This window comes from Pygocentrus nattereri, chromosome 9, assembly GCF_015220715.1.
Source record: "Pygocentrus nattereri isolate fPygNat1 chromosome 9, fPygNat1.pri, whole genome shotgun sequence".
NCBI classification, from domain to species: Eukaryota; Metazoa; Chordata; class Actinopteri; order Characiformes; family Serrasalmidae; genus Pygocentrus; species Pygocentrus nattereri.
The window spans coordinates 19,961,371-19,988,410 of record NC_051219.1 but is presented as its reverse complement, the minus strand read 5'-3'; the positions used below and the strand labels follow the sequence as shown (position 1 = coordinate 19,988,410).

At 39.6% G+C, this 27,040-nt stretch overlaps 3 protein-coding genes across 3 annotated transcripts; 2 read left to right on the top strand and 1 right to left on the bottom strand.

The window, feature by feature from the left end:
- Positions 1–581: 581 nt before the first annotated feature.
- On the top strand, positions 582–7,654 carry racgap1 (Rac GTPase activating protein 1). The gene is made up of 17 exons (XM_017694204.2): positions 582–725; positions 1,392–1,479; positions 1,570–1,772; positions 2,556–2,698; positions 2,811–2,880; positions 3,022–3,075; positions 3,180–3,257; positions 3,631–3,748; positions 4,133–4,284; positions 4,432–4,596; positions 4,724–4,819; positions 5,289–5,487; positions 5,836–5,941; positions 6,070–6,202; positions 6,389–6,518; positions 6,673–6,784; positions 7,059–7,654. The coding sequence occupies exons 2-17, from the start codon at positions 1,395–1,397 to the stop codon at positions 7,132–7,134; spliced, it is 1,920 nt and encodes a 639-aa protein (XP_017549693.1). The 5' UTR covers positions 582–725; positions 1,392–1,394; the 3' UTR covers positions 7,135–7,654.
- A 2,570-nt stretch (positions 7,655–10,224) lies between these two features.
- si:ch211-210c8.6 lies at positions 10,225–17,389 on the bottom strand. The gene is made up of 5 exons (XM_017694207.2): positions 17,221–17,389; positions 16,241–16,346; positions 15,876–15,982; positions 15,348–15,520; positions 10,225–10,966 (listed from the first exon to the last, which is right to left on the bottom strand). The coding sequence occupies exons 1-5, from the start codon at positions 17,324–17,326 to the stop codon at positions 10,688–10,690; spliced, it is 771 nt and encodes a 256-aa protein (XP_017549696.1). The 5' UTR covers positions 17,327–17,389; the 3' UTR covers positions 10,225–10,687.
- On the top strand, positions 16,489–24,484 carry bin2a (bridging integrator 2a). Its single transcript, XM_017694205.2, has 13 exons — positions 16,489–16,630; positions 17,743–17,914; positions 18,686–18,766; positions 18,836–18,890; positions 19,193–19,287; positions 19,387–19,482; positions 19,571–19,678; positions 20,667–20,752; positions 20,858–20,933; positions 21,059–21,141; positions 21,298–21,402; positions 23,250–23,778; positions 23,871–24,484. The coding sequence occupies exons 2-13, from the start codon at positions 17,810–17,812 to the stop codon at positions 23,922–23,924; spliced, it is 1,473 nt and encodes a 490-aa protein (XP_017549694.1). The 5' UTR covers positions 16,489–16,630; positions 17,743–17,809; the 3' UTR covers positions 23,925–24,484.
- Positions 24,485–27,040: the final 2,556 nt, after the last annotated feature.

Below are 27,040 nucleotides of genomic sequence, written 5' to 3'. Positions count from 1 at the left end.
CCCTAAAAGCTGAGCAGTTTGAGATTATTATCACTATTAAAAAGTATTTAGAGAATTTCACCAATAAATAGTTCTATCCGATTTTACACTGTTACATTAATAATGTATTGTAATTATTATTGTTGTTGTTGTTGTTATTCGTGGTGGTAGTAGTACTAGTAGCAGTAACAGTACTATTATTTTTTATATTCCTTTACGGTTATTTCACACGAACGCTGACATTCTTTCTAAAGATGGTGGGTTTTCGTTGATTCAGATCACGGATTAAACCTTGTCCTTAATCAAATTTCACATTATGTGGGAATGTAAGCCTAAATTTGAACGTCTATTTATTTATGCGCTAACTAGCTTAATTATTTTTTCCAAAGATCCACATAGTGGATTTTGTTTTGGGTTACCGGGCTGTTTGTGAATTAATGAAAAGCCTGCCTCAGTGCCTCTCCAACGAACCCCTAACACAACCGTCTCTTTACGGCAGCCTCAGTTGCACAGACTCCACCTCGTCATGTCGCGTCATTGTTTCCACGCCTGCGCGTCTTAACGCTCATTGGCTAGCGGGTAAATTTGAAATGCAACCACCTCGAATGCTAATCCATTAGCATTACTGTCTGACTCTAACCGTACGGATGGGTAGCTAATGTTTTGTAGTTTTGCCAGGCTGTTTTCCATTTACCACCCTGATAATTATCGTAAAAGCTGTTCGTTCGAGAGGATTCAACGTATAAGTAAGTAAATGCAGTTAGTTCATAGAGCTAACGTAGCGTAGGTTTGTTGACTTGTTGAATTGTTGTCTTAGCAAGTCGAAGGTGATAACGGCGTGATCCGTTTTAATGAGAACAGCTAATGCTAATCACCGTAACGTTAGTCATTTGCAACAGGCTGGTTATGTACTTGTAAACCAAAGAGGTTCAGTTTTTTTAGTTAAGCTGTCGTTCAGTTTCTTTAGTTAAGCTGTGTTATCACTGCTTAGCTAACGGGTTAACTTAGTTCGCCTAGAAAGTTGTACTGTAGCGTTAGCCACGTTATTAAGCTAATGAAATGGACAATGGTTGAGCCAACTAACCTAGCTAGTTATTGTAGAAGAGCGCAGTGTAACGTAACGTCTGTTATTATTATGTTGCTAGGTTAGCTGGAATGTTCTTTTGTATTAACGTTGCTCTCAGTATCTTTTTTTTTTGTTTTTGTGGCTGTAGGCAATGAACCAGGTATCGATTTCACTTAACGCTAACCTAGTTAGCTAGTGTACACTGATGCTTACTGTAAAGCAACGTTATTCCTTCTAGATAGTTTTTAAAACGGCAACTGCTGTCAGCGCCTTACCACTTGTGTACCGTACCCGAGTCATAGTGTCTTCGTTGGATATTTTTTTCTGTTTTGTTGTGTAACTTTAGAATATGGAGACGGCTGTGATGAACCTCCTCGGGGTTTTCGAAAATCTTCGAGCCCATGTTGACATCCTCAATGAAAGCGTTGAGCCCCGTGAGTATACTCTTATTTTTACATGAATAACGATTGTGCACGCTAATGTCTTAAGATCAGAATTTCTCATGCTTATGCACGCATTTTCAGAGTTCATTCAGATGGCACTGAATTTTGAGGACTGTCGTCGTAAATGGTTGAGAGTAGAGCACGAGCTGGCCTCATGTAAAGAGGTACTTGCCAAAGCAGAGACGGAGAGAGGGGCTCTGGAGGTCAAGCTCAAACATGCTCGCAACCAAGTGGACGTGGAAATCCGCAGGCGACAAAAAGCTGAAGCTGACTGTGAAAAACTGGTGTGTGACCCAAAGATACATTGCACATACGTGACTGGCCAACATGCTGGTTGATATTGCTGTTCCATTCTACTTTAAACAAGTGCTTTTATTCATCAGGGTGTATGATGCTGAACGTTAACCTATGTCAGGACTTGTGCTAGAGCACTATGAGCTCACATAAATGACCAATAAAATAGATAATAATCTCTTAAAAGGGAATTTTTAAAATTGTTAATATAAAGTGTAATTCATAGTAGTTTTATGTGAAATGGTGCATTGTAGAGAAACTTATCGGATTAGAGTTGGTGGGAATGGGAACCAAATTTTGTGTAAATATAAATAATGTATAATGACGTATAATAATGTAAATATAGCAAAACTCTGAACCTGCATGTGTCTACTGAGTTGTAAGAGTGATATTAAAAGAATGGTGGTAAATCAGAAAATATTGGGTACTGTTTTGCCCACCCTGCATGTACATTTCTGCCATGAATGGACTTTCAAAAATGTTCGTCAGATCTTATCTAAAAAATATAAGATAATGTCTTGGTCATCCACCAACATATTTAGGAACATTTCACGTGCTTTCTGTGAGGTAACTTTTTGAGTTGTTAAGCTTGTTGCTGTTGGCACCACTGTGACTGTGCAATTTAAATCCCATAATTTTCTCTAGAATGCGCATAATCTATAAAACCAGGATCAATGAATTCCTTTGTATATTCAAGATTGGTTTATGCAGATTAAAAAAAATAAATAATGGAATTCAACTTTAACACTCATTCTCTTATTTGCTGTCTGTAGGATCGTCAGATCCAGCTGATCAGAGATCTGCTGGTCACAGAGGGTTCTAGCAGCAGCATTCAGCTGAATGATGAGCAGCGTTCAGCCCTGGCCTTTCTCAATGCACGCTCTCAGGCACCTGCCAATCTCAACAGCAGCCGAAGGTGAGGATAACAATAGTAAAACACTTTGATGATGTGTGTAATTTACTTTGTATTAAAACACTACTGCCATAGAAATCAATTTAGTTGAGCTAACATTGTATATTTTATGTAGGTTGACAACCATTGATGAATCAGCCTCAATCTTGTCAGACATCAGTTATGATAAAACCGATGATTCATTGGTAAGTCTTTTCTCTGTTGCCATGCTTTCCATATCTCTCCACACTACAGATAATTTTAACAGTCTTGTGTGTATTTTAAAGTTTTTGTTCTGTTTGATTTCTGTAGCTTCATAGACACAATGTGATTTGTTTTCTTCACAGGACTGGGACTCTTCTGTTGTCAGGACTGTTCGATTGAAAAAACGTCAGAAGAGAGTAAGCTAGTGGTTCATACATCTTCATCCAGGAAATTGCTGAGGCACATTAATCTTGGTTATTCCTGACATCAGACCAATAAAGTTTTCTTTGACTCCTTCCAGCGCTCCTCCAGAAACCATACTGATGGACCACCAGCTGCTGCCAAGAGATCCCGGTCTACTGGCCGCACCTCAGAGAAGGTATATCTCCTTGTTAAAGAAGTAGTCCAAAGCCTGTGGTTTAACATCAGGGAAATAATTTTCTTACTATGTGTTCCCTATAGACCTTTTTTAACTTTCAGCTAAAGAAGAGTTAGTTGATATGCTGTCCCATTTAGTCTCTGCAGAATTACATTTTTTCCAGACTTGAGACGGCAGTACTGCTTCTGCTAAGAATAAGTAATTATTGATCTATGGTTACCAGGGATTTATTCAGTTTATCTTTTAATAAGTTTATATATAAACCAGTTAATTTTGTGTAATGATTGGATAACAGCTTTGGTCACTAGAACGACTATAGTGAATAAGGATTTAAAGTTTGAATATGGTTTAAATTTTATGTAAATACCTGCAGGGCAATGAGTCTCTGGTGGCCAAGACCACAGTAACTGTCCCTAAAAACGGAGGTGCCATAGAAGCGGTGACCACTGTTGAGGCTGTGCCTTACTGGACCAGGAGTAGGAGAAAGACTGGTGAGTTCCAAGCTTAATGTAGTGGATGTTACCTCCATTCAGTGTAAATATGGCAAGAATGTAAGACACAAGCATTACAAACATGGCCAAACCTGATCGGTCTAGTTTCTCGTTTTCATATATTATGTGTGTGTGTGTGTGTGTGTGTGTGTGTGTATATGTATATATATATATATATATATGTATGTATATGTATATATATATATATATATATATATATATATATATATATATATATATATATATATATATATATATATATATATATATATGTATGTATATGTATGTATGTGTTATATTATACATACACACACACCCACACACATATACACACACACCCACCTGTGAGCCCACCTTAATTTTTGCAGTCAATGTTTCCTATAGCTGCTATGGAGTGGAACACTGCAGATACTGACTCTATCCAGTCTGTGGATGTGTTCAAGCGACCCAATCATGTGGAGAGGGAGAGCAAGGCAGAGCCAAATACACCCCAAAGCAATGGAAGTGTCCGCCTGCATGAGTTTGTCTCCAAAACGGTATACTTAATGGCTATTGTTAGGTTCCTGGCTTATTTATCTATTTGTATGTTCAGAGGATTACTAACTTTTGACCAGAATCAATCATCAGTGTATCACTGAAAATATCATGCTCATTTAAAATAAACTGTGTCTGCCCTTATCTAGGTGATAAAACCAGAGTCCTGTGTTCCCTGTGGGAAGAGGATAAAGTTTGGGAAGATCTCTCTGAAGTGCAGGGACTGTCGTGTAGTAGCCCACCCTGAGTGTCGTGAGCGCTGTCCACTGCCCTGCATCCCCAACATGGCTGGGACTCCAGTCAAGATTGGCGAGGTAGCATGCATGTTTTGGTCAGAATTTGAGATTTGATTAATTACAGAACATTTTAAAATGTCTTTTCATCAGTCAATATGTTATTACTTATTGGTATCCTGCCATATTGTTTGTTGGTGTCTTGTAGGGCACTCTGGCAGACTATGTCTCAGTTACATCGCCCATGATCCCACCATTGGTGGTGCACTGTGTGAATGAGATTGAGCAGAGAGGCCTACATGAGGTGAGGTGCTAATGCATGTCATTTTCCCTCAATTGCCAGCACGTTTTACATGTTAATCCAATGGAAAGTGGCTGCACGGTGATCAGAATGTGACTGCTTTTTGAAGAAAAGAAAAATTAATCAACTGAACAAAGTAAATAGGATTGAATGCTGGTGGATTGTTAGTTTGCTGAAGCCTGAAATTGTTAGAATTTGTTGATGCAAAGGACATAGTTTTACAGTAAGTTTTTAAACCTCTACATTAAGCTAGGTAGTAGTGCAATTGTTTATAGGGCAAAACTTGGTGATGCAACATTGTCATGGTTATGGTGAGGCCCCCCCTCCCCCCACATCAGCACACAAAGTGCTCCAGGTGGATTCCTCCCCCCTTACAATTAGTGCAGTGGACAAGCGATGAGGCTCTTCTGCAGCTTGTTGAATTCACACCCCCACCCCACCCCCATCTCTCCTTCCTCTGTTCCCAACTCAGATTGGGCTATACCGCCTTTCTGGTGCTGATAGAGTGGTGAAGGAGCTGAAGGAGAAGTTCCTGCGTGGAAAGACTGTCCCTCTGCTCAGTAAGGTGGAGGATATTCATGCCATAACTGGTCTCCTCAAGGACTTCCTGAGAAACCTCAAAGAGCCACTGCTAACTTTCAGGCTTAACCGCAACTTTATGGAAGCAGCAGGTCAGTCTCTTCACTCACTTAATGGCGAGCTTTCTACACACACCTGAGCTTTGACTCGAAGTATAACAGTGAAGTATAATTAAAGGGTGTGCTTTACCTTTTTTTTTTTTTTTTAAAAATATTTAAGATTTATAACACAGCATGATGGGCAATAATCTTTCACATAATTGTATTTCTGTCATGAAGGTGCATGGATTGAACAGTTTCATGCTTTTATGAACAAAACAAATGAAGTGAAACTGCATGACAGTTGTGTATCCAAATTAAATGGGCTTTGGTGCTTGTCCCCATGAAATTTAACTGGGGGTAATGACTATCTTATGGCCTGGTGGTTTTTCTTCTTCTCAGAGGTGGCTGATGAAGACAACTCCATTGCACTGATGTACCAGAGTATAAGTGACCTGCCCCAGCCCAACAGAGACACACTGGCATTCTTGATCATCCACCTACAGAGGTAGCCAGTCGGTTGAAGTCTCTTTTTACCACTGCATCAACTCCTGCTTAGCTTTTCTTTTTTGAGCTGTTAAAATGGTACGTATTACATATATGTAATTGTGCAGGGTTTTTTTCCCCCTGCTGCAGAGTTGCCCGAAGCCCAGACACCAAGATGGATGAAATTAACTTGTCTCGTGTGTTTGGTCCCACTATTGTGGGCCATGCCGTTCCTGATCCAGACCCAATGACTATCCTGCAGGACACCAAACGCCAGCCTAAGGTAAGAGACAGGAAACAAACTCCTTCTGTTCATATCTCAGTGCACTGAAATTTGGCATAATTATCAGGATAAAATAATTTTAACTTGAAGGATGTGAGGTACTAAATTTAACTTTAGTCCAACTAAAGAAAATGCTCAATCTGCTGCAGTGCTTGAGAAACTCTTAACTGTTAACTCTGACATCAGGTTGTGGAGCGCCTGCTGGGCCTGCCTATTGAGTACTGGAGCCGGTTCATGATGGTGGAGCAGGATCAAGCTCACAATGATCACGTTATCATTGAAAATACCAATGTATATGCCACTCCTGATCACAAAGGTATGTTTGTATGAATTTATGGGTTGTATATACCAGTTAAATCCTACATGGAATTGTAATAGGTTATTACTTTCTTGCTTAAAATTTCTTGGCTTCATACCTTATGTAAGGGGTGTGAAATTTGATTGATTAAAAGACTTTTGTTTGGTTGCAGTAAGCATCTTTGGCCCCCTCACCACCCCAGAACAGCAAATGAGCAAAACTCCATCCTCCAGCTCTCTTTCTCAGCGTATGAGAAACGCTACACTCAACGCAATCACTCCCAAGTATGCTTCTTTTTTTTTTTTTTTTAAACTGTTATCACCTTTAGTTATGAGTGGTGTTATGCTTGCCTGATGAAGTAAATTAAGAACAGCATTCCAAAAGGAATAGTAATAGTAAACGATGCTTCAAAGGATTAATAATATAGAGAAATCACAAAACCTACACCTCTTTCCTTAAAAATGTGCATAAGTTAAATGGTAAAGACTGCAACATTTAAATTTGATTTTGGTACATTTGCTTGAATCAAAAGGGACTAATTCACCCTCATTTTCATAGGTTTGGCAGCAAGAGCAAATCTACTGTGGGCTTCAGTCGCCAAGGCAACTTCTTTGCCTCCCCTCTCCTGAAGTAACCAGACACAGCCTGAGGATGCCTGTTGATGCCCCTGGCTTATTTTTGGGAAATGGCTGCTGCGTGTGTGTGTATATAAGCAATGCTCTGCACAGTTAATTTATGGCTACAAGTATGTTTTTACAAAAGATTTAATCCTCATTTTCTTTTTCTACTCATGTTGTGTATTTTAGCTGTTTTTAGGTGTTTGTACTACACTTGCCACACACTTTTGACACACTTGCAAACCAAAGGGGTGGTCAAATATATGCACTTCCATTATTTTTTAGAACATTTACTCTAAAGCTCAGAGGCTTATCAGTTTGGATGGGAGTTCTTTATAAAGAAGCCCAACACTGGTAGTAAACTCTGGTGTTAAAATGTTTATGCTCATATTTCTAAATAACAAAGTTTGCCAGAGTATCAGTGTGTTAGTGTTTTATTTTTTTGCTGAAAAAAAAAAAACGAGCTAAATCTCTTATTCAAAAAGATTTGATAAATGTTTAAGAATGCCACCAGGTCTTTATCTTGTACATCAGCTAGTGGGGGGTGGGGGGAGGGGTCGATTGCATTAGCGGTCTTTATTCCCAAAGAGCATTCTGGAATTTTGAAGTATTGGTGGAGCTTCTTAACTGACTATCTAGACAGAGATTTGCATTCTTATGTTAATGTGATTTGACTTGGGGGGGGGGGGGGGCGTTTGAATGCTATTGATCTAGCCTTTTATCTCAAACACAGCAGCAATTTCATATGCAAGAACATGACGGATAGACTTTGGTAGGCATTATAGTAAACATTTACATCTTGCAAATGTCTGCTTCACTACACTTTGTATGTTTTACTTTTATTTGTTTTTAATCAAATGTTATTCCATGCTTGTGGACATACTGTATTCATAGATCCAGTAATCAACTGTTTTGATTTACACATTAATACAAGCTTTGCTCACTACAGTGTTGATTATTTATTTGTATTGGTGCTCTCTTTGGATTTGAAGCTATCTGCTTTGTACGTAGAGGTAACGCATCTTGTCCTGTTCTGTGGATTTTGATATAGACTGTCATGTACAATATGAGATTATAGTATTGACCATGGTTGAATTACACAGCAGTGTGATTACTACCTGATGCTACAGTTTAACATCACAATCAAGTGTTAAAACGGCAAGGTTACCAAGAGGGTAATCCTACAGAGTGTAAAAATCTGCTATCTTGCTTGTAAAATACACTAATTTCCAGTACATTATTTGTGGTGTTATCACTTGATTGTGGGTGTGCGTGTATGAGAACATTGCAATGTAAAAATCTAAGTGGTATGCTAAAATGTGCTTAGAAATGTGTGTGTGTATATACAAAGATGACCCCTCCCCCCTTCCATATACACTATACTGCCACAAGTATTTGCTTGTCTGCCTTCACACACATATGAACTTTTGACATCCCATTAACATCTTCAACTCTTCTGAGAATGCTTTCCACAAGGTTTAGAGGTGGGTGTGTGGGAATTTTTGACCATACTTCCAGAAGCGCATTCATGAGGTCAGACACTGATGTTGGATGAGAAGCCTGGCTTGTAGTCTATTCTAATTCATCCCAAAGGTGTTCTTTTGGGTTGAGGTGCAGGCCAGTCAAGTCCAAACTGTCAAATCTCTTGGTCTGCTGAAGCATTAATTGTTCCTTTCACTGGAACTAAGGGGCTGAACCCAACTCCTAAAAGCAACCCCGCACCCTAATCCCCCCTCCACCAAACTTTACACTTTGTACAATGCAGTCAGACAAGTACCATTCTGGCAACTGCCAAACCCAGACTCATCTATCAGATTTCTAGATGGAGAAGCATGATTCGTCACTTCAGGGGACACGTCTCCAGCGTTCTAAAGTCCAATGGCAGTGCTTTATACCACTGTATTCAAAGCTTTGCATTGCGCTTAGTGATGTAAGGCTTGGATGTAGCTGCTCAGCCATGGAAACCCAGTCCATGAAGCTCTACGGTGTGCTGAAGCTTGAGCTAAAGCTGAAGGCCATGTTTAGAGGTCTGTAGTGACTGACTGCAGTTGTCAACCTCTGCACGTTGTGCACCTCAGCATTCACTGACTGCGCTCTGTCATTTCTATGTCATTTTATGCCTACCACTTCATGACTGAGTTGCTGTTGCCCCCAATTGCGTCCACTTTGTTATAATACCACTGACAGTTGACTGTGGAATATTTAGTAGTGAGGAAAGTTCACAACTGGACTTGTTGCACAGGTGGCATCCTATCACGGTACCACGCCGGAGTTCCTGAGAGGGACCCATTCTTTCAAAAATTAGACATTATAAAAATTATACATTTTTAATGACTAATTATTATATATATATATATATATATATATATATATATATATATATGTACACACACACACACACGTCTGTGTGTGTGAGCCCACCTTAATTTTTTGCAGTCAATGTTTCCTATAGCTGCTATGGAGTGGAACACTGCAGATACTGACTCTATCCAGTCTGTGGATGTGTTCAAGCGACCCAATCATGTGGAGAGGGAGAGCAAGGCAGAGCCAAATACACCCCAAAGCAATGGAAGTGTCCGCCTGCATGAGTTTGTCTCCAAAACGGTATACTTAATGGCTATTGTTAGGTTCCTGGCTTATTTATCTATTTGTATGTTCAGAGGATTACTAACTTTTGACCAGAATCAATCATCAGTGTATACCTGAAAATATGCTCATTTAAAATAAACTGTGTCTGCCCTTATCTAGGTGATAAAACCAGAGTCCTGTGTTCCCTGTGGGAAGAGGATAAAGTATTATATATATATTTTATATATATATAAAATGTTTAATTACAAATTATAAAAAGTTATACACCTGTGGCCATGGAAGTGATTGGAATACCCCAATTCAATTATTTTGATGGGTGAGTGAATACTTTTGGCTATATATATATATATATATATATATATATATATATATATATATATATATATATATGTATATATATATATATATATGTAGCAATATAATGTATTTATTGGCTCCTATCATATCTACATCTAAAATATGTAAATGTTAGTGGTTTCACAGTTATTTTTCAAACTCAAAGTCATGGAGCAGAAGTATTTGCCTTTTCTAGGCCACATGTCAGGCTTCTTCAATTGTGGTCCAAAACACTGTAGCCTTCAGCACACTGCCTCATTAAACACAACTGATTTAGTCTATCAGCTAATTAGCAAGGCCATCATGAACTGAATTCAGAGTGTTACATGAAGGTAGATGCAAATCTTCACAGCACAACCCAGAAGGTCCCCAGTTTGACATAACCAGCTGTCGGCCATCACATGTTCAGAATACACTTCCCATTTTTCATTATAGGCTGTGGGACCCAACATATTCTGTTTGTTTTTTTTTGTATTTCACACGTTTCATATGCATTGCTCACATTTACTCGCCAATGGTTCTAACATATTTAAATGAGCAAATTGACAAAAACCCAAACGAACTGTAGCTGTTTTGAGTTATATCAAAATAGAAGTCATATAAAATATGGTCCAGCAATGCAAAAGATAAACATATCCTCAGGTTTCAGAACAAAGGGAAGGGCCAGAGGAGTGGGGTGTTCTTGATGTAGCTCTGGAAAGCAGGGTCAGCTCCCCACTTTTTCATGGCCTGTTTCTCCAAAATGGGAATTCCACTCACATGTCTGAGCAGGAACCAGACAAAGAGAGGAGACACCACACTGAGGTATTGACTGCCTCGCATGACAGAAGACGCAGACAGGAATAAACCTGACCACTGCAAGATCTCCCCCAGGTAGTTTGGGTGTCTGCTGTAAGCCCATAGTCCATGCTGGATAAACTTACCCTGCAGACAAAAGAACAAGATCTATGAAGGTAATATTTTCTTATTTCACTTAGAACATAGTGGTTCATGAAAAAGTCTATGCTATGAACAAATTCAGTGTTACCAGTTTATTAAGTATTATTAGGTGCTATGGTGCACCTTGTACGTGTCCAATTACACACTTCAGCCCATGCTGTTGCGCAATTTATCAACACATTTACTCCACTATTTACTACATCCATCAGTGGACAGGGACCATGGTGGTGCCACTGTTAACATTTTGGTGACCAGCCTAGGCTCATGCTTTATAAAGCCAAAACACAATGGTGGCTGACAAATGGTACAAAAATGATATCTGTGGCATTAGGTTTTGTGATGCAGAAAAAACAGAGAAAAAATAGAATGTGTGTATGGAAGTCATGGAAGAACTGTAGCATATTTTTCATTATAGGCCAAAATATTTTTTTTTGCATGATTACTGTAGGTGCTTCATATGTTAATGTGTCAATGGTCTTATCATGCTTATATGAATGAATGAATAAAAAAACTGACTATAGGTGTTTCAAATATATCAAAATATATCACAACAGTCCAATGTTTTTGTCATCCAGTACAGTCTGCCCATGTGAGACTGTATAAAAGATAAAAAATGGCCCCCGGTTTTCACAACACAGGGAAGGGCCAGAGGAGCAAGGTGTTAGTGATGTAGTTCTGCATGGCAGGATCAGCAGCCCACTTATTCATGGTCTGTTTCTCCTGGGTGAGAATTATGAAAAGTGATCACGTTTTATAGGGAATGTTGCACTGGTTGGTGGGTTTATGCCAACTAGTGTTTCATTATGTGTATGTAATCCTACTATTGCTTTGTCTCAAATGTCAAATAACCCTGTACTTATAGTGGTGATGTGCCCAAAAATACATTTAGTATGCTACCATTGTGATGCTGAACAGGTAACATGTAACTTGCTGTAGTATCCTAAAAAAATGACTGAGCACCCCAAAAACGTATCCACATTAGGGCCCTAACAAATATTTAAACCCATTTTATTGATGTATAAAGCCCTGCACGGTCTCGCACCAGACTACCTGCAAGATCTTATTTCCCATTATGAACCGCCTCGTTTACTCAGATCACAGGATGCTGGTTTTCTACTGGTTCCTAAAATTCAGAAGAGTTCAAGGGGGGAAGAGCTTTTTCTTACAAAGCCACCAAATTGTGGAATAATCTCCTAGTTAATGTTTGGGACTCTGACACAGTCTCAACCTTTAAGTCTAGACTGAAAACATACTTGTTTAGTTTAGCTTTTGATAATTAGCCTTCCCCTTTAGATAAAGGCAGGAGATCCAGGGGTTCATGGACACAGAGGCTTATAGTAAACTGAGATGTTGGTGCTGTTGACCCACCACTTCACGCGATCACACAGGTTTGCTGATGGTGGAGTGGGGGGATCCCAGTGTCTCAGGGTACTCTCATATCTACAACCCCAATTCCAATGAAGTTGGGACGTTGTGTAAAACATAAATAAAAACAGAATACAATGATTTGCAAGTCCTTTTCAACCTATATTCAATTGAATACACTACAAAGACAAAATATTTAATGATCAAACAGATAAACTTTACTTTTTTTTGCAAATATTCACTCATTTTGAATTTGATGCCTGCAACACATTCCAAAGAAGCTGGGACAGGGGCATGTTTACCACTGTGCTACATCACCTTTCCTTTTAACAACACTCAATAAGCGTTTGGGAACTGAGGACACTAATTGTTGAAGCTTTGTAGGTGGAATTCTTTCCCATTCTTGCTTGATGTACAACTTCAGTTGCTCAACAGTCCGGGGTCTCTGTTGTCGTATTTTGTGCTTCATAATGTGCCACACATTTTCGATGGGAGACAGGTCTGGACTGCAGGCAGGCCAGTCTAGTACCCGCAGTCTTTTACTACGAAATCACGCTGTTGTAACACGTGCAGAATGCCAAACACTTGGCATTGTCTTGCTGAAATAAGCAGCGACATCCTTGAAAAAGACGTTACTTGGATGGCAGCAGATGTTGCTCCAAAACGTGTATGAACCTTTCAGCATTAATGGTGCCTTCACAGATGTGCAGGTTACCCATGCCATGGGCACTAACACACCCCCATACCATCAGAGATGCTGGCTTTTGAACTTTGCTCTGGTAACAATCCGGAAAGTCCTTTTCCTCTTTGGCCCGGAGGACACGACGTCCATGATTTCCAAAACCAATTTGAAATATGGACTCGTCAGACCACAGGACACTTTTCAACTTTGCGTCCGTCCATCTCAGATGAGCTTGGGCCCAGAGAAGCCAGCGGCGTTTATGGGTGTTGCTGATATATGGCTTTCGCTTTGCATGGCAGAGTTTTAACTTGCACTTCTTGATGGAGCGATGAACTGTGTTAATGAGCCCATGTGGTAATGTCCATTACAGAAAGATGTCAGTTTTTAATGCAGTGCCGCCTGAGGGATCGAAGGTCACAGGCATTCAATGTTGGTTTGCTGCTTTGCCGCTTTCTTGCAGAGATTTCTCCAGATTCTCTGAATCTTTTGATGATATTATGGACTGTAGATGATGAAATCCCTAAATTCCTCGCAATTGCATGTTGAGAAACATTGTTCTTAAACTATTGGACTATTTGCTCACGCAGTTGTTCACAAAGTGGTGAACGTCATCCTTGCTTGTGAACGACTGAGCCTTTCAGGGATGCTCCCTTTATACTCAATCATGACACTCACCTGTTTCCAGTTAACCTTTTCACCTGGGGAATGTTCCAAACACGTGTTTTTTGAGCATTCATTAACTTTCCCAGTCTTTTGTTGCCCCTGTCCCAACTTCTTTGGAAAGTGTTACAGGCATCACATTCAAAATGAGTGAATATTTGCAAAAAGCAATAAAGTTTATCCCTTTGAACATTAAATATCTTGTCTTTGTAGTGTATTCAATTGAATATAGGTTGAAAAGGATTTGCAAAACGTATTCTGTTTTTATTTATGTTTTACACAACATCCCAACTTCATTGGAATTGGGGTTGTATGTTACCTTCTTGTTCTCTCCTTTTAGTTTATGCTGTTATAGTTAGATCTGCCGGAGTCACCAGCCACACTCTGGGGGAAATCATATTTATTACAGTCATACTCCTGAGCAGAACTAATTTTGTCTCTTTACTCTTCCTGAGATAATGACTACCCTCCCATCCTGCTGATCACTGAGGGAAAACTGACCATCAGGGCTTCACCATCACCAACCCGATCTCCTGATCATTTGTGCCAGCTGCAACACCCTCAATTACATTACTGTGCCATCCAGATGTACCGGCATTGAGATAGGATGAGACTGTTTCAGCTCACTCCCACTTTTCATAAAGACTCAGCCAGAGACTGCCTCAGCTAGAGACTGCCTCAGCCAGAGACTGCCTCAGCCAGAGACTGCCTCAGCCAGAGACTGCCTCTACCAGTACAGTTTCTGAAGCTTTACCACCCAGACTCCAAACAGAGATCCTCTTAGCTTTTTTTTGGTATTTAGCTTATTAAATTGTAAATGCTCTTTGATCAGAGGAGGTTGGGTCTCCCCTTGTGATTTTTGATTTCTCCCAAGGTTTTGCTTGCCACTGTCGCCTCTGGCTTGCTCACTGGGGAATATATGTTGTAACTGCATGTTTTCAAACTTCTGTAAAGCTGCTTTGTGACAACATCATTGTAAAATGCGCTATACAAGACTTGAACTGAATAATTTCTTGTCAGTGGTGGCCCTGTGGTGGCCCTTTTGGGTAACGAGTGGCTGGCAAATTGGGAAATAATGGGCAACAGACTGTACAAAGTGCACCTATATGATAGACGTTCCTTAGAAAACACTCAATGAAAGTAGATACAAGGTACATCTACCTAATAAACTGCCAACCAAGCGTGTGCCTATTAACAAATTATGCATCAGCAATGCGAGGTCATGCGGTTTATATTAAAGAGTTTACCGATCAAGCCTCTCTTTTCCAGATACACAGCCCTGAATGTGCAGTCTCTACTACTATTGCATCAAATATTCCATTTGTACACTGAAGTCAAGCAACACAAAAATGCTGGTGAAAATTCATAGGTTCTTCCTATAAAATCACAAATAAGTAAAAGCTTTGTTACAAAGTTTAAAAGCATCAGTAGTTGTACACTGCCAAACCGAGAATGTTCTTGTATCAGTCCTAGCCTGCAGCATTTCCTGCATGTTATGTTTTAATGTACCATGTTACTTTAATAAACACTATACGTCTGTATGCAAAAAAATCATGTAATACTAGCTAATTTAACACACATCAGAAGGAATTATCAAACCAATTCCACAACATACTAAGATTATGAACATTGCAAAAATAAGTTTGGCTTTCAACTTACAGTATTATCAGCGTCATTTTTAAAATTCCATTTCTGCTGGTCAGCAATGGCTTCTGTGGCAAACCCCAGCCCCCATATCACCCAACCAACGTAGTCACGAGGGCCCAATGGCTTGTCTTTCTGCTCCGTGTTCAGAATGAGGGTGGGCATGAGGGTGACAAACACCCACACAGCTGGGACAAAGACAGAAGAGAGCTTTCTGAAGCTGGTAGAATCTTTGCTTCTTTGCTTATAATAAATAAATTATGAAAACAGCTTGAAAAGTCCTGATACTACCAGCGACAGAATAAAGACAATATATTCATGAATCTGTACAACAGCACAGCCCTTTTTGTGTTAATAAAGCTAAAACTGGCTTGATTTCATTTACAGTACATACACTATGCACCTTTTTCCAGAGCACAAATTAAACCCAGTCCTTGACTAAGAACAAATTCCACTGAAGAATGACCACTGGCACCATGGAGAACTTATTAACTTTTCTGACCATAACCATGAAAATAATGTGCAGTAAAGCAGTCCATATACCTTGCAGGGTCCAGTACACAAAAAATACCCCAGGGCTATCTCTGACATTGTTAAACCGGCGGTCTTGTCGTTCCTTCATGATCCGTAGGAAGAGGAATGTCCCAAGTCTACAAGACAAGGGTGAACCTGTAACTCGTTGACTTATTAACCCAGCCTTAATAGAATGCATTACTCGCCTAATGTGCCTTCACAAATAGAATTCACTGAACTCTAATTCAGAATAGTATTCTATACACAGATGTGGACCCTGAACTTTGTTTGATCTTGTAAACGTTATTATAATTGCTTGTTAGGTTGAAAGTTAATTTGTGCCAATGGCCTTTGTACAGTTTTATACAAGTCACTAGCAACATAATCAAGCATACCTCAGTCCCCATGCAGTGACAAGGCCAGTCTGTACATTTTGCCTCAAATGTCTTGTGCCTCCCCATATACGACTCAGATGAGCCAACAATACAAAGGTACCAGACCCTGGAAATAGAGAAGAATAAACGTTTAATGAAACTAATTAATGGATTGTTTCCTATATTACGGGAGTGGAAGCCATTCATCCATGTCAGCCCAGTTAAAAAGCGAGGCGTGTTCACTGAATATTTTACCCAAGAACCGTCAGACAATTGGTTCCAAAGTTCAAGGACTTTCAAAAGCACATATCTTGGAAAAGAGAGAAGGGCACACGAGCCCTTGTGTTCAAAAGGGTGGACTGGATAACATTTGTACATCACCGCAAAGAAATGAAAACTGAGCATTGACAGGTGAGTAGGATCTTATTTTGAGCAAATCAATAAAGGACCCCTTTAAATTGAACAGTTCAGTGAATTAACCAGTTGTACAATATGTAGTTTCAGTTCTGTCTCCATTCTGTTTGAAAGATGTTAATGACAGTTACTTGAGCTGTTTTTTCCCCCTCATACAGCCAACATATTTACATCTGTGGTTCAAATCAACAATGTGTGCAGCAGGTTAAAGTATCATGAAAGTGCTTTGCCAACCGAAATTTCACAAATAGTTCTACAAAAACCTTGTATGCACCCCTACTGAGCAGTCGTGCTTTCAGCTCACATTCAACGGCTGCCTGAGAAATCTAACAAGGTTCCTCCAGCTGATTCACGATAGCGAATAAGACAACGAGTGCTCATTTAAGCAGAGGCGTGTTTCACACCTTAAGCAATGTAGAAAACCAAATGTTGTAATAATTTTACGCTTTTTTTGCTACAATATAGCTTTAATCTGATATTTTTTCTTAAAGTCAACTCCAAATGGCCATTTTGCAGCCCTTGAATTCAAACAGCGCCTGACAGGCAGAATTCTGCACACTCAGCGTAATCAGGTCTTGTGAAGTTACCTGCTAAATCGAAAAACCTTTCTGTTTTCATAGCAGAGGCAAACGCCCAACCGAGCCACTGAACGCCCAGATCAACAGCAGCACATTTTGCTAGTGTTACCTCCATTGCTTTCCTAGCACCCACCAGTGTGTTATGTCAGGGTGTAATCACCACACTAGCACAAAGTTCCTGTACAAGGCCTGTATGCCCCCGCGCTAAGGCTCATGGGAAATGTAGTTCAACGTTAATGACTTTTACACCGTTCACTTTTGTGACAAAATTCTGTCTAAGACAGAGACTGCGGTCCAAAACATGTATTGACAAGTTTTTTGACCCAGAAAAGGAAGCAGATGTTCTTGGCTTAATGAACATTTAATTTCATCATTGAAACACACCTGGTTTAAAATACTGCAGCTATGGCAGCTATGAAAAGATAAGAAGTTTATGACTATGACAGAGCAAAGGCAAAGCCACAAAAGATCAGTCAATATAACAGAAAACAATAGGCGGCAACTTGTCTCTTGACTCAAATCACTTTGTAGGACCTGGCATATTAAGCAGAATTTCTGAGAAGTTCAAAACCAGAAAAGGAAGAAAGCAGAAAGGAACATGGCAGAGAGAAAAAACAGCACAAGTCCCAGCACCCATTCAAAGGGAGGAGCTGTGGTGTTTGCCAAACAAGTCCAAAGGAAATTCAGCAGAGCACAGGAAAAGGTATATACATGAATTAATATTCTAGGAATATCAGCTATTACACTATTGATCATAACTTCAGGGAATCTTTTCCATGCTTTGGGTGTAGTAGGTTCTGTACCTATCACTTGTAGGTAGTTTGACCAGAGGAGGATGGGTCCCCCCAGTTGAGCCTGGTTCCTCCCAAGGTTTCTTCCTCAGTTCTGAGGGAGTTTTTCCTTGCCACTGTTGCCCCTGGCTTGCCCACCGGGGGGTTTCTGTACATTCTTACAGTCCTGTTAAAACTTTGTTTTTTCCGAGATTCTGTAAAGCTGCTTTGTGACAACATCCGTTGTAAAAAGCGCTATACAAATAAATTTGATTTGATTTGATATCTTTAAAGCTGTTGCCATGCCATATTCAATTTTCCCCCCAGAACAATTCCATTTTTATAAGCACATTGAAAAGGAATACTGGGGGAAGCCATGTAACTTTAATTGCCGGTATTTATCTTCTTCATAGGGTGGGGCACAGATAATATAAGTCAAAGTCAGCATGGAACTTCTCTCTCTAACTTCTCTCTCCTTTATTGACACATTTATTTTTGATCTTGCCAGCCGAGGCATACCCTGATTTTGTGAGGTGATGTGAGTCACCAAGTCAGTGTATTTACATGTACCACCCACAAAGTGTCTTTGCAATCATTTATCAGGATTGTATAGATATTCTGTCCTCTGTTCATCATTTTGTCATAATGCATCCATAAAGAATTTCTTAAGACAAGTTCTGATAAGATGTTTGACCATTTGGCAGGTCTTACAGAAGTTTGGTAAATCTGAGGAAACAAGAGATGAGCAGTTTGAGATACATGTACAAAACCTCCAAGACCAGCAGGTAATCAAAAGGCACACAAGATCTGTTTTATAAAAAGCTTTATTTGTTTAAATCTTGCTTTTTTTGCAGAGTGATGGACACAGAATATACAAGGACCTTAAGGCATACCTAAATGCTATCAAAGGTTAGCCACTATACCTTACTGTATTGGTATGGATAGAAATATTCAACATGCATCTTAATAAGCTTTTTAGTAAAGAAAGCTAATGCGTCTAGACCAAAACCGAAAGTACAAATCAGCTTAATCTATTACAGGTATTATGGCAATTATTATTATTTAAGTATTATTTTTGTTTTACTTTCTTTTACTATTTTATTTCAACTTTCAAACAGAGACCATTGATCTATTGTTTTACTAAAGTATGTCATTAGTTGGAATGTAAAAGGAATTGAAGACTTCATGAAATTGTAATGTGTGTCTCACAGTGATGCGCGATGCCTCTAGTCGTCTCTTTCAGTCTCTTTTCGATGCATATGAGCTTGACTGGGAAGGAGGAGAGGATCTTGGCGCTGTAGTGGAGGTGGTCTTTGGCAATATGAGAAGATGCATTTAATGTGCATTTCAGAATGCCCTTTTCTGCAGGTTTTAACTGAGCTAATTCAACTCTGTCTCTGAAAAGGGAGAAGACCTGTTATGGAATGATTATGAGACAAAACTACGTGATCAGGCTTTGCTTACCATGGAATCTTACATGAGCCAGTTCCCAGATATGAGAGTAATATTAAGCTACAAATACATTACAACCCATATGTATGTTAGCTCATTTTCCAATTTTATATCTTTCAGTGTTCTCTGTCTTTCAGGAAAGAGTGGCCAAACGAGGTAGAAAACTTGTGGACTATGATTCCTCTCGCCATCACCTGGAGTCACTAGAGAATACCAAAAAGAGAGATGATATCAAAATAGGCAAGGTCTGAGCAGATAAACGTCGGTGTAACTTTAGAGTGCTTACACTTGTGTCAATATGCTGTTTTCTTTGTGTTTCTATTACCTACTTTTTGTAGGTAGAGAGATTTTTTGTGCTTTAAAACAAAATTTCCTGCTGTTCCAGATTACTTCCACTAAATAATTTCCTTGTGTATGATAAACTCATGCACAGATATTGTTAGCTTTGCAGTAAACAATATTGTTCATAACGGGTGCCAGACATCACTTTTACTAAGTAATACTACTTAGTAATAACTTATAATAGTAATAGTACTACTTAGATCACGGAACTGTCCTTTTGTTCCAAGTAACAAAAGGACTGAGGACTGAGGCTACTGAGGCTACTTCACATGATCTCATGCAAAGCAGCCATCATGTCATGTGTCAAAGCACTGGTTTGTCAAAGAAATCTAATTTATAAATTTTCCAATCCAATATAAATGTTTGCAATCGGCAGTGTGGTCCGTCAGCTAAGGCATGTTTGATGCCCAAAATATGCTTCTTTAGCTTTGCCTTGGAGCTACAAGGCCAATGTAGCTAACCAGTAGTGGAGGTTTATACCACACTAATCAACCTTGTGCAAACTGCATTCATAAATCACCACATACATCACATCACATACTCAACCCATGTCTAATTAAGTAATCTAAAATACACTTGCTTATGCGGTTTCTTATGTAGTATGATATACTGTTATGTATAAAAATGGACAAAAGTACAGTTGAAAAAACACATAAGCTGCTACTGTTTCTGCTGCAATGTGAATTTTATTGATTAGTTTAGATAACAGTATGTCATACAATGTCAGAACACACAGAAGCAATTTGAGATGCAAACAATTGTTGTTTAAGGCAACAGCCTTGTAACTCTAGTGAAAAAGCTAAAGGAATCTGGGTAGCAAATATGTCTCCGTTACATTGGGGTAAAGAGAAAATTTTGTAGATTTCTAAAGAAAAAAAAATCTTGTTCCAGGCAAAGGAGGAGATGAAAACAGCCCAGAAGATTTTTGAAGAAATGAACCGTGAACTAAAAGAGGAGCTACCTGTTCTCTATGATAGGTGAGATGTAACAATACCAGCAGCCACACTTAAAGGTTTGCCAGTCTAGGAGATTTTTAATCTATATAATGTGAGTCTATATCTATATAAATCTGTTGTCCACAGTCGCATTGGATGCTATGTAACAGTCTTCCAAGCTATTTCCAATTTGAGGGATGTCTTCTATAGGGAAATGGCCCAGGTAAACCAAAGTAAAACATTTTAATTTGAAACATCAAATTAACTCAATTGTCCACATTTGTACATCACATTACCTCTGTTAAAATTAAAATGTAATAGTTAATAAAAATGCATTTTTCCCTATAGAATAATCAGAATTTACAGAACATTATGAAGGACCTCAAGGCTCAACATCCTGACAAGAACTTTGTGATTAAGAACTTCAGCCGGTGTGTACCTTCATCTTCTAGCATTGTTTTTAATTTGTTGTATGCTATATATAAGCTGATTGTTCCATCTGGTTTAACAGAATCACATTGCGCAGTTTAATTGTGAATATTTTTTTAGATATTGAATAGGGTGATTTTTTTCCTTCTTTCTGAAAGTGGGTCACTTAAGAGGAGATCCATAAAAGATGCATTGTCTCCAAGATCGCTGAGGGCCAGCTTCTCTGACTTCCACATGAGCTATAGCCCCAGAGGTACTTTCAGGTAAAGGAGGAATGTATTAATCTTTCTCAGCATCATTTTTATTATTCAGTGGCAGAGATGGATAGGTCCTGCCATCTACTGGTCAATGTGTATAATGTTGGTGAATAACAGCTGATACAAATGGCCGCGATGTGGCTGTTCAATGGAGTCCGCTAATAAAAATGGCAGCGATGTGGCTGTTCAATGGAGTCCGCTAATACAAATGGCAGCGATGTGGCTGTTCAATGGAGTCCGCTAATACAAATGGCAGCGATGTGGCTGTTCAATGGAGTCCGCTAATACAAATGGCCGCGATGTGGCTGCTCAATGGAGTCCACTAATAAAAATGGCCGCGATGTGGCTGTTCAATGGAGTCCGCTAATAAAAATGGCCGCGATGTGGCTGTTCAATGGAGTCCGCTAATAAAAATGGCCGCGATGTGGCTGTTCAATGGAGTCCGCTAATAAAAATGGCCGCGATGTGGCTGCTCAATGGAGTCCGCTAATAAAAATGGCCGCGATGTGGCTGTTCAATGGAGTCCGCTAATAAAAATGGCAGCGATGTGGCTGCTCAATGGAGTCTGCTAATAAAAATGGCCGCGATGTGGCTGTTCAATGGAGTCCGCTAATACAAATGGCAGCGATGTGGCTGTTCAATGGAGTCTGCTAATAAAAATGGCAGCGATGTGGCTGCTTAATGGAGTCCGCTAATAAAAATGGCCGCGATGTGGCTGCTCAATGGAGTCCACTAATACAAATGGCAGCGATGTGGCTGCTTAATGGAGTCCACTAATAAAAATGGCAGCGATGTGGCTGTTCAATGGAGTCCGCTAATACAAATGGCTGCGATGTGGCTGTTCAATGGAGTCCGCTAATACAAATGGCAGCGATGTGGCTGCTTAATGGAGTCCACTAATAAAAATGGCCGCGATGTGGCTGTTCAATGGAGTCCGCTAATAAAAATGGCCGCGATGTGGCTGCTCAATGGCGTCCAATAATAAAAATGGCCGCGATGTGGCTGCTCAATGGCGTCCAATAATAAAAATGGCCGCGATGTGGCTGCTCAATGGCGTCCGCTAATAAAAATGGCCGTGATATGGCTGCTCAATGGAATCTGCTAATAAAAATGGCCATGATGTGACTGCTCAATGGCGTCTGCTGATAAAAATCGCTGCGATGTGGCTGCTCAGACTCATGTCGCATACAGGTCACATTTAAAAGAAAATGTGAACACCCAAACAAAAAAATCAGATTTGGTAAGAAAAACTGATTTTTACCTACTTTTACCTGCTGCGAGAACATAGCCAAAGTCACTGAAAAGATCTTGAAAAGATCAGACTGCGTGTCCACACACCCCTGAAAACATCAGATCTGAGTCACAAAAGTCTTATTTTTTGGTTCTTCAACCTGGTAAAGTGAACGTAGCCAGTCTACGTGTCTACAGTCAGCTGCGTGGATTTAGCATTTGTGATATTTATTGGTTTAAGTGCATGTAGTTTCATGCAAAAGTCTGAACACCCCATATGAAATTTTGGTCAATTGTCTGTGCCCAACATCTACAGGGAACAAATGTGTGCATAATTGCTATTTCCTTATTTGAGTTTTTGTAAAATGTGCCACATGTTTGGCACAGGCTACATTTAATGTTTATTTTTTTCCCCAATATGGTAATTCAGCAAATAAACACTAGTTGTAGTAAACAGTAATAAAATGTGCAATGTTTGTATCCTATAGAGAATGGACTTATTTTTAAAAACAACAAAACAAGTAATTGGACCAGGGGTGCCCAAACTTTTGCATATGACTATAAGCTCATAGGTATCAGACAGTTAGATTTCACATTGCGTATTTCTTATTGTGTGTTTTCAGGAGAGAGTACAATTCAAGTTTCAGGTCAGACAGGGGCTCATTTGAGCCTTATAGCCCTGAGACCAGTCCCACCAAACCAAAGCAAACTTTAGGCAGCAAACATGGGCCTAGAAACACAGACACAAGCTCCAGGAGTGAGGACAACTCTGCTGTAGAGGCAAGCTCTTCCACTGAACCAGTACTAGATGACACTGGAATTGCACACAGTGCCACAAGGAAAGACGTGAAGCCAGACAATGAAGGAGAGGAGATGAAAGAGAAGGAGCCACTACCAATCACTGACCAGGGTGGAGAGAGGGAAAGTCCAAATCTGAAAGGTGACTCTGTAGAGGATGATGATGAGAATGTGCTGGAACCAAGTGTAAGTCACTCTGAAAGGGCTGATCCCAAAGCTTCTTCTACACTTGAAACTCCTGAAAACGGCACTACCCACTCTGAGGTGCTAAATGAGCCTGACTATGGTGGAACGGAGAACGGAATAACCTCTGAATGTAAACCAGATCTAGAAGCATCTGGAGCCTCCTGCAAGGTAGGAACATGCACTAGTAAGATGTCAAATTCTGATGTAGAAACTGTCCTTATTTCCACTATGTAATGCTTGTTTTTTTTCTGATTATTAAGGAAACCATGAGGACTGATCACAAATTTGGTGAAGTGAAGGAGGAAACAGTCTAAAAAGAAAAGATTCTATACATAGTAAAAGGTTGATATGTAAAGTCAGTAAGATTAATTTAAACCATATTCATGTTAATATTACAAACTACCCAGTGCTCAGTGATAAACAGATACTAGTCACTGTTTTAATTGTAGTGTGTTTCCTCTCCTCATAGGGATGAACTTGAACAACAAAATACACATCAGCTGACTGCTTGGATATTTGTGCCCAAACACCAAACCTGCCAGCCAAAGTTTTTTTTTACTTCTGTTATTATTACAAATGTGACAAAATACAATGTTTCAGCGCTTTGATCAAATTAACAGTGTAGTTCTTGATAAATCCAACTGAACTTTTGATTAATTAAAAGTAGTATATATAATATTATTTTCCACCTGTTTTAATGTCATGTGATTTCACCTCTCACCTCTAGAGGCAATGGATTGAGTGCTGGGCAATTCTGAGTGCTGGATTACTGGCTTTTATGTTCCTTGTACTAAATATATATTGCATTTAAAATTGTTTTAATTAATGTGAATAGCTAATTGATCATCCATTAAACTATCTTTAAAAATCTGCATTCATTGACTGTAGTCTATCTTTTACCTCCTACAGTGATAAAGTAATCTATTAGGACAGGGTCTGCAACCCAAATGTTAAGAAGAGCCATTTGTCAAGTTTTGTCAACAAAAATCTAACCACCTTGGGAGCCACGACATTTTATGTACATTTTATTGAAATAACGTTTCACAATCTTGGCTATAAATATATCTCAGTGTGTGCTAATGTCCTAGTATAGGCTAAAAATATAAACAAAAAACTTACTTTGCTCTGCTTTAAGCTTTACTTTAGCTATAGATGCTTTACTCACATCTCCGGCAGGAACTTTTATACAAAAGTAGCATAGTTTCTTGTAAAATGTCTTTTAACATTCAACTATTTACAAAGCTGCTCAGCTTGACATTCGCCAGCTTCTTGTTTAAAATTTCCTGTTCCACACGGCATAAATTTCCACTGTTATGCAGATGACACCCAGTTATATATATCAAGTAAACCGGATGATAAAATTAAACTTGCCAAGATTGAGGACTGTGTAAAAGACATAAAAGATTGGATGTCAAATAATTTTCTGTTACTTAACTCAGATAAAACAGAGGTCCTGCTTCTTGGTCCAAAATTAGCCAGACACAGACTGTCTAACTCAACACTAAAACTTAACAATCTCTCAGTTTCATCAAGCCTATCTGTTAAAAATCTTGGTGTCATGATAGACGCTGATCTCTCCTTCGACACACATATATCTAATATCACTAGAACAGCTTTCCTGCATCTCCGCAATATCGCTAAATTAAGAAATTCATTATCTCTACAGGATGCAGAAAAGATAGTTCATGCATTTATCACTTCAAGGCTAGATTATTGTAATGCCCTGCTGTCTGGATGTCACAGCAAAAGCCTTAACAAGCTTCACCTAGTCCAGAACGCTGCAGCCAGAGTCCTCACAAGAACTAGGAAGTTTGACCATATTAGTCCAGTTTTATCAGCCCTGCACTGGTTACCAGTTAAATTTCGCATTGATTATAAAATTCTATTACTGACTTATAAAGCTCTAAACGGGCTCGCCCCTCAGTACCTGAGTGAGCTCCTCTCCTACTATGAACCATCACGCCTACTTAGATCACAAGGTGCTGGCTTACTACTGGTACCTAGAATAAATAAAGCTACATCAGGGGGGAGAGCTTTCTCATACAAAGCCCCCCAGCTCTGGAATAATCTTCCTGCCAATGTTCGGGAATCAGACACAGCCCCAATCTTTAAGTCTAGGCTAAAAACTTATTTGTACAGTCAAGCATTTGGTGATTAGTCTTCCCTGTCAGGTCTAGACCTGCTGGAGTCTACACTGCTCTGTTTTACTGTAATCTGTGGTCAGCCACTCTTTACAGTACTAACTCTGTTTTTTTCTTCTCCTTTCTCTGCCGAGCTGATCAGCTGCCCATCCTGTGCGCCTGATGCTGTTGCCTCTACTGCCTTGATTGGTGCCGCTGCTCACCAGCCTTCTGGACCGGTTTGACCACCACTGAGCTTCTTGCTGTACAGCGCTGTGCAGTCCTCACCCTCAGATCTTTCTTTTCCCACTTTGTTCTATAATACTTCATACTAATAATGTTTGCTGTCCGGTGTCGACCATAGGAGGATGGGTTCCCCTTCTGAGTCTTGGTTCCTCTCAAGGTTTCTTCCTCTTTTAGGGAGTTTTTCCTTGCCACCGTCGCCGCTGGCTTGCTCATGGGGGCTCGGACCCGGATTTTCTTTCTTCTTTTCTCTTCTCTCTGTAATACTGATTGTTCTGTAAAGCTGCTTTGTGACAACACCTGTTGTAAAAAGCGCTATACAAATAAATTTTGCTTGCTTGCTTGCTTGCACTTTAAATGGAAGTCTAACCATGTTAAAACGGTGTGTTATAGCAATCAGCGGAGCTTTATTTTACTGCAAAGCAGGATTATTTTTTTCTAATTAAAATTTAATTCTGCTGTGGAGCCGCAATGGGGCAGTAAAAGAGCCGTTTGTTGTTGTTTTTCCAAAATTTTGGCATAATTAAACGGTTAAGATGTAAGTGGTTTGGTGTGATATGCTCTGCTCTTGAGAAACTTAAGAACTGTCAGACTTGTTCACAGTAGTGAAGATAGGAACCAGAATGCCTCTAAACCTCTAAATGCTACTTCTCTGAAATATACACTATATTTCCAAAAGTATTCACCCACCCATCCAAATCATTGAATTCAGGTGTTCCAATCACTTCCAGGGCCACTGGTGTATAAAATCAAACACCTAGGTATGCAGATTGTTTCTACAAACATTTGTGAAAGAATGGGTCGCACTCAGTGAATTCCAGCGTGGTACTGTGATAGGATGCCACATGTGCAACAAGTCCAGTCGTGAAATTTCCTCACTACTAAATATTCCACAGTCAACTGTCAGTGGTATTATAACAAAGTGGAAATGATTGGGAACGACAGCAACTCGGCCACGAAGTGGCAGGCCATGTAAAATGACAGAGTGGGGTCAGCGGATGCAGTCATCCCAGCAGTCATGCTGGATACTGAGGCGCATAGTGCGCAGAGGTTGGCAACTTTCTGCA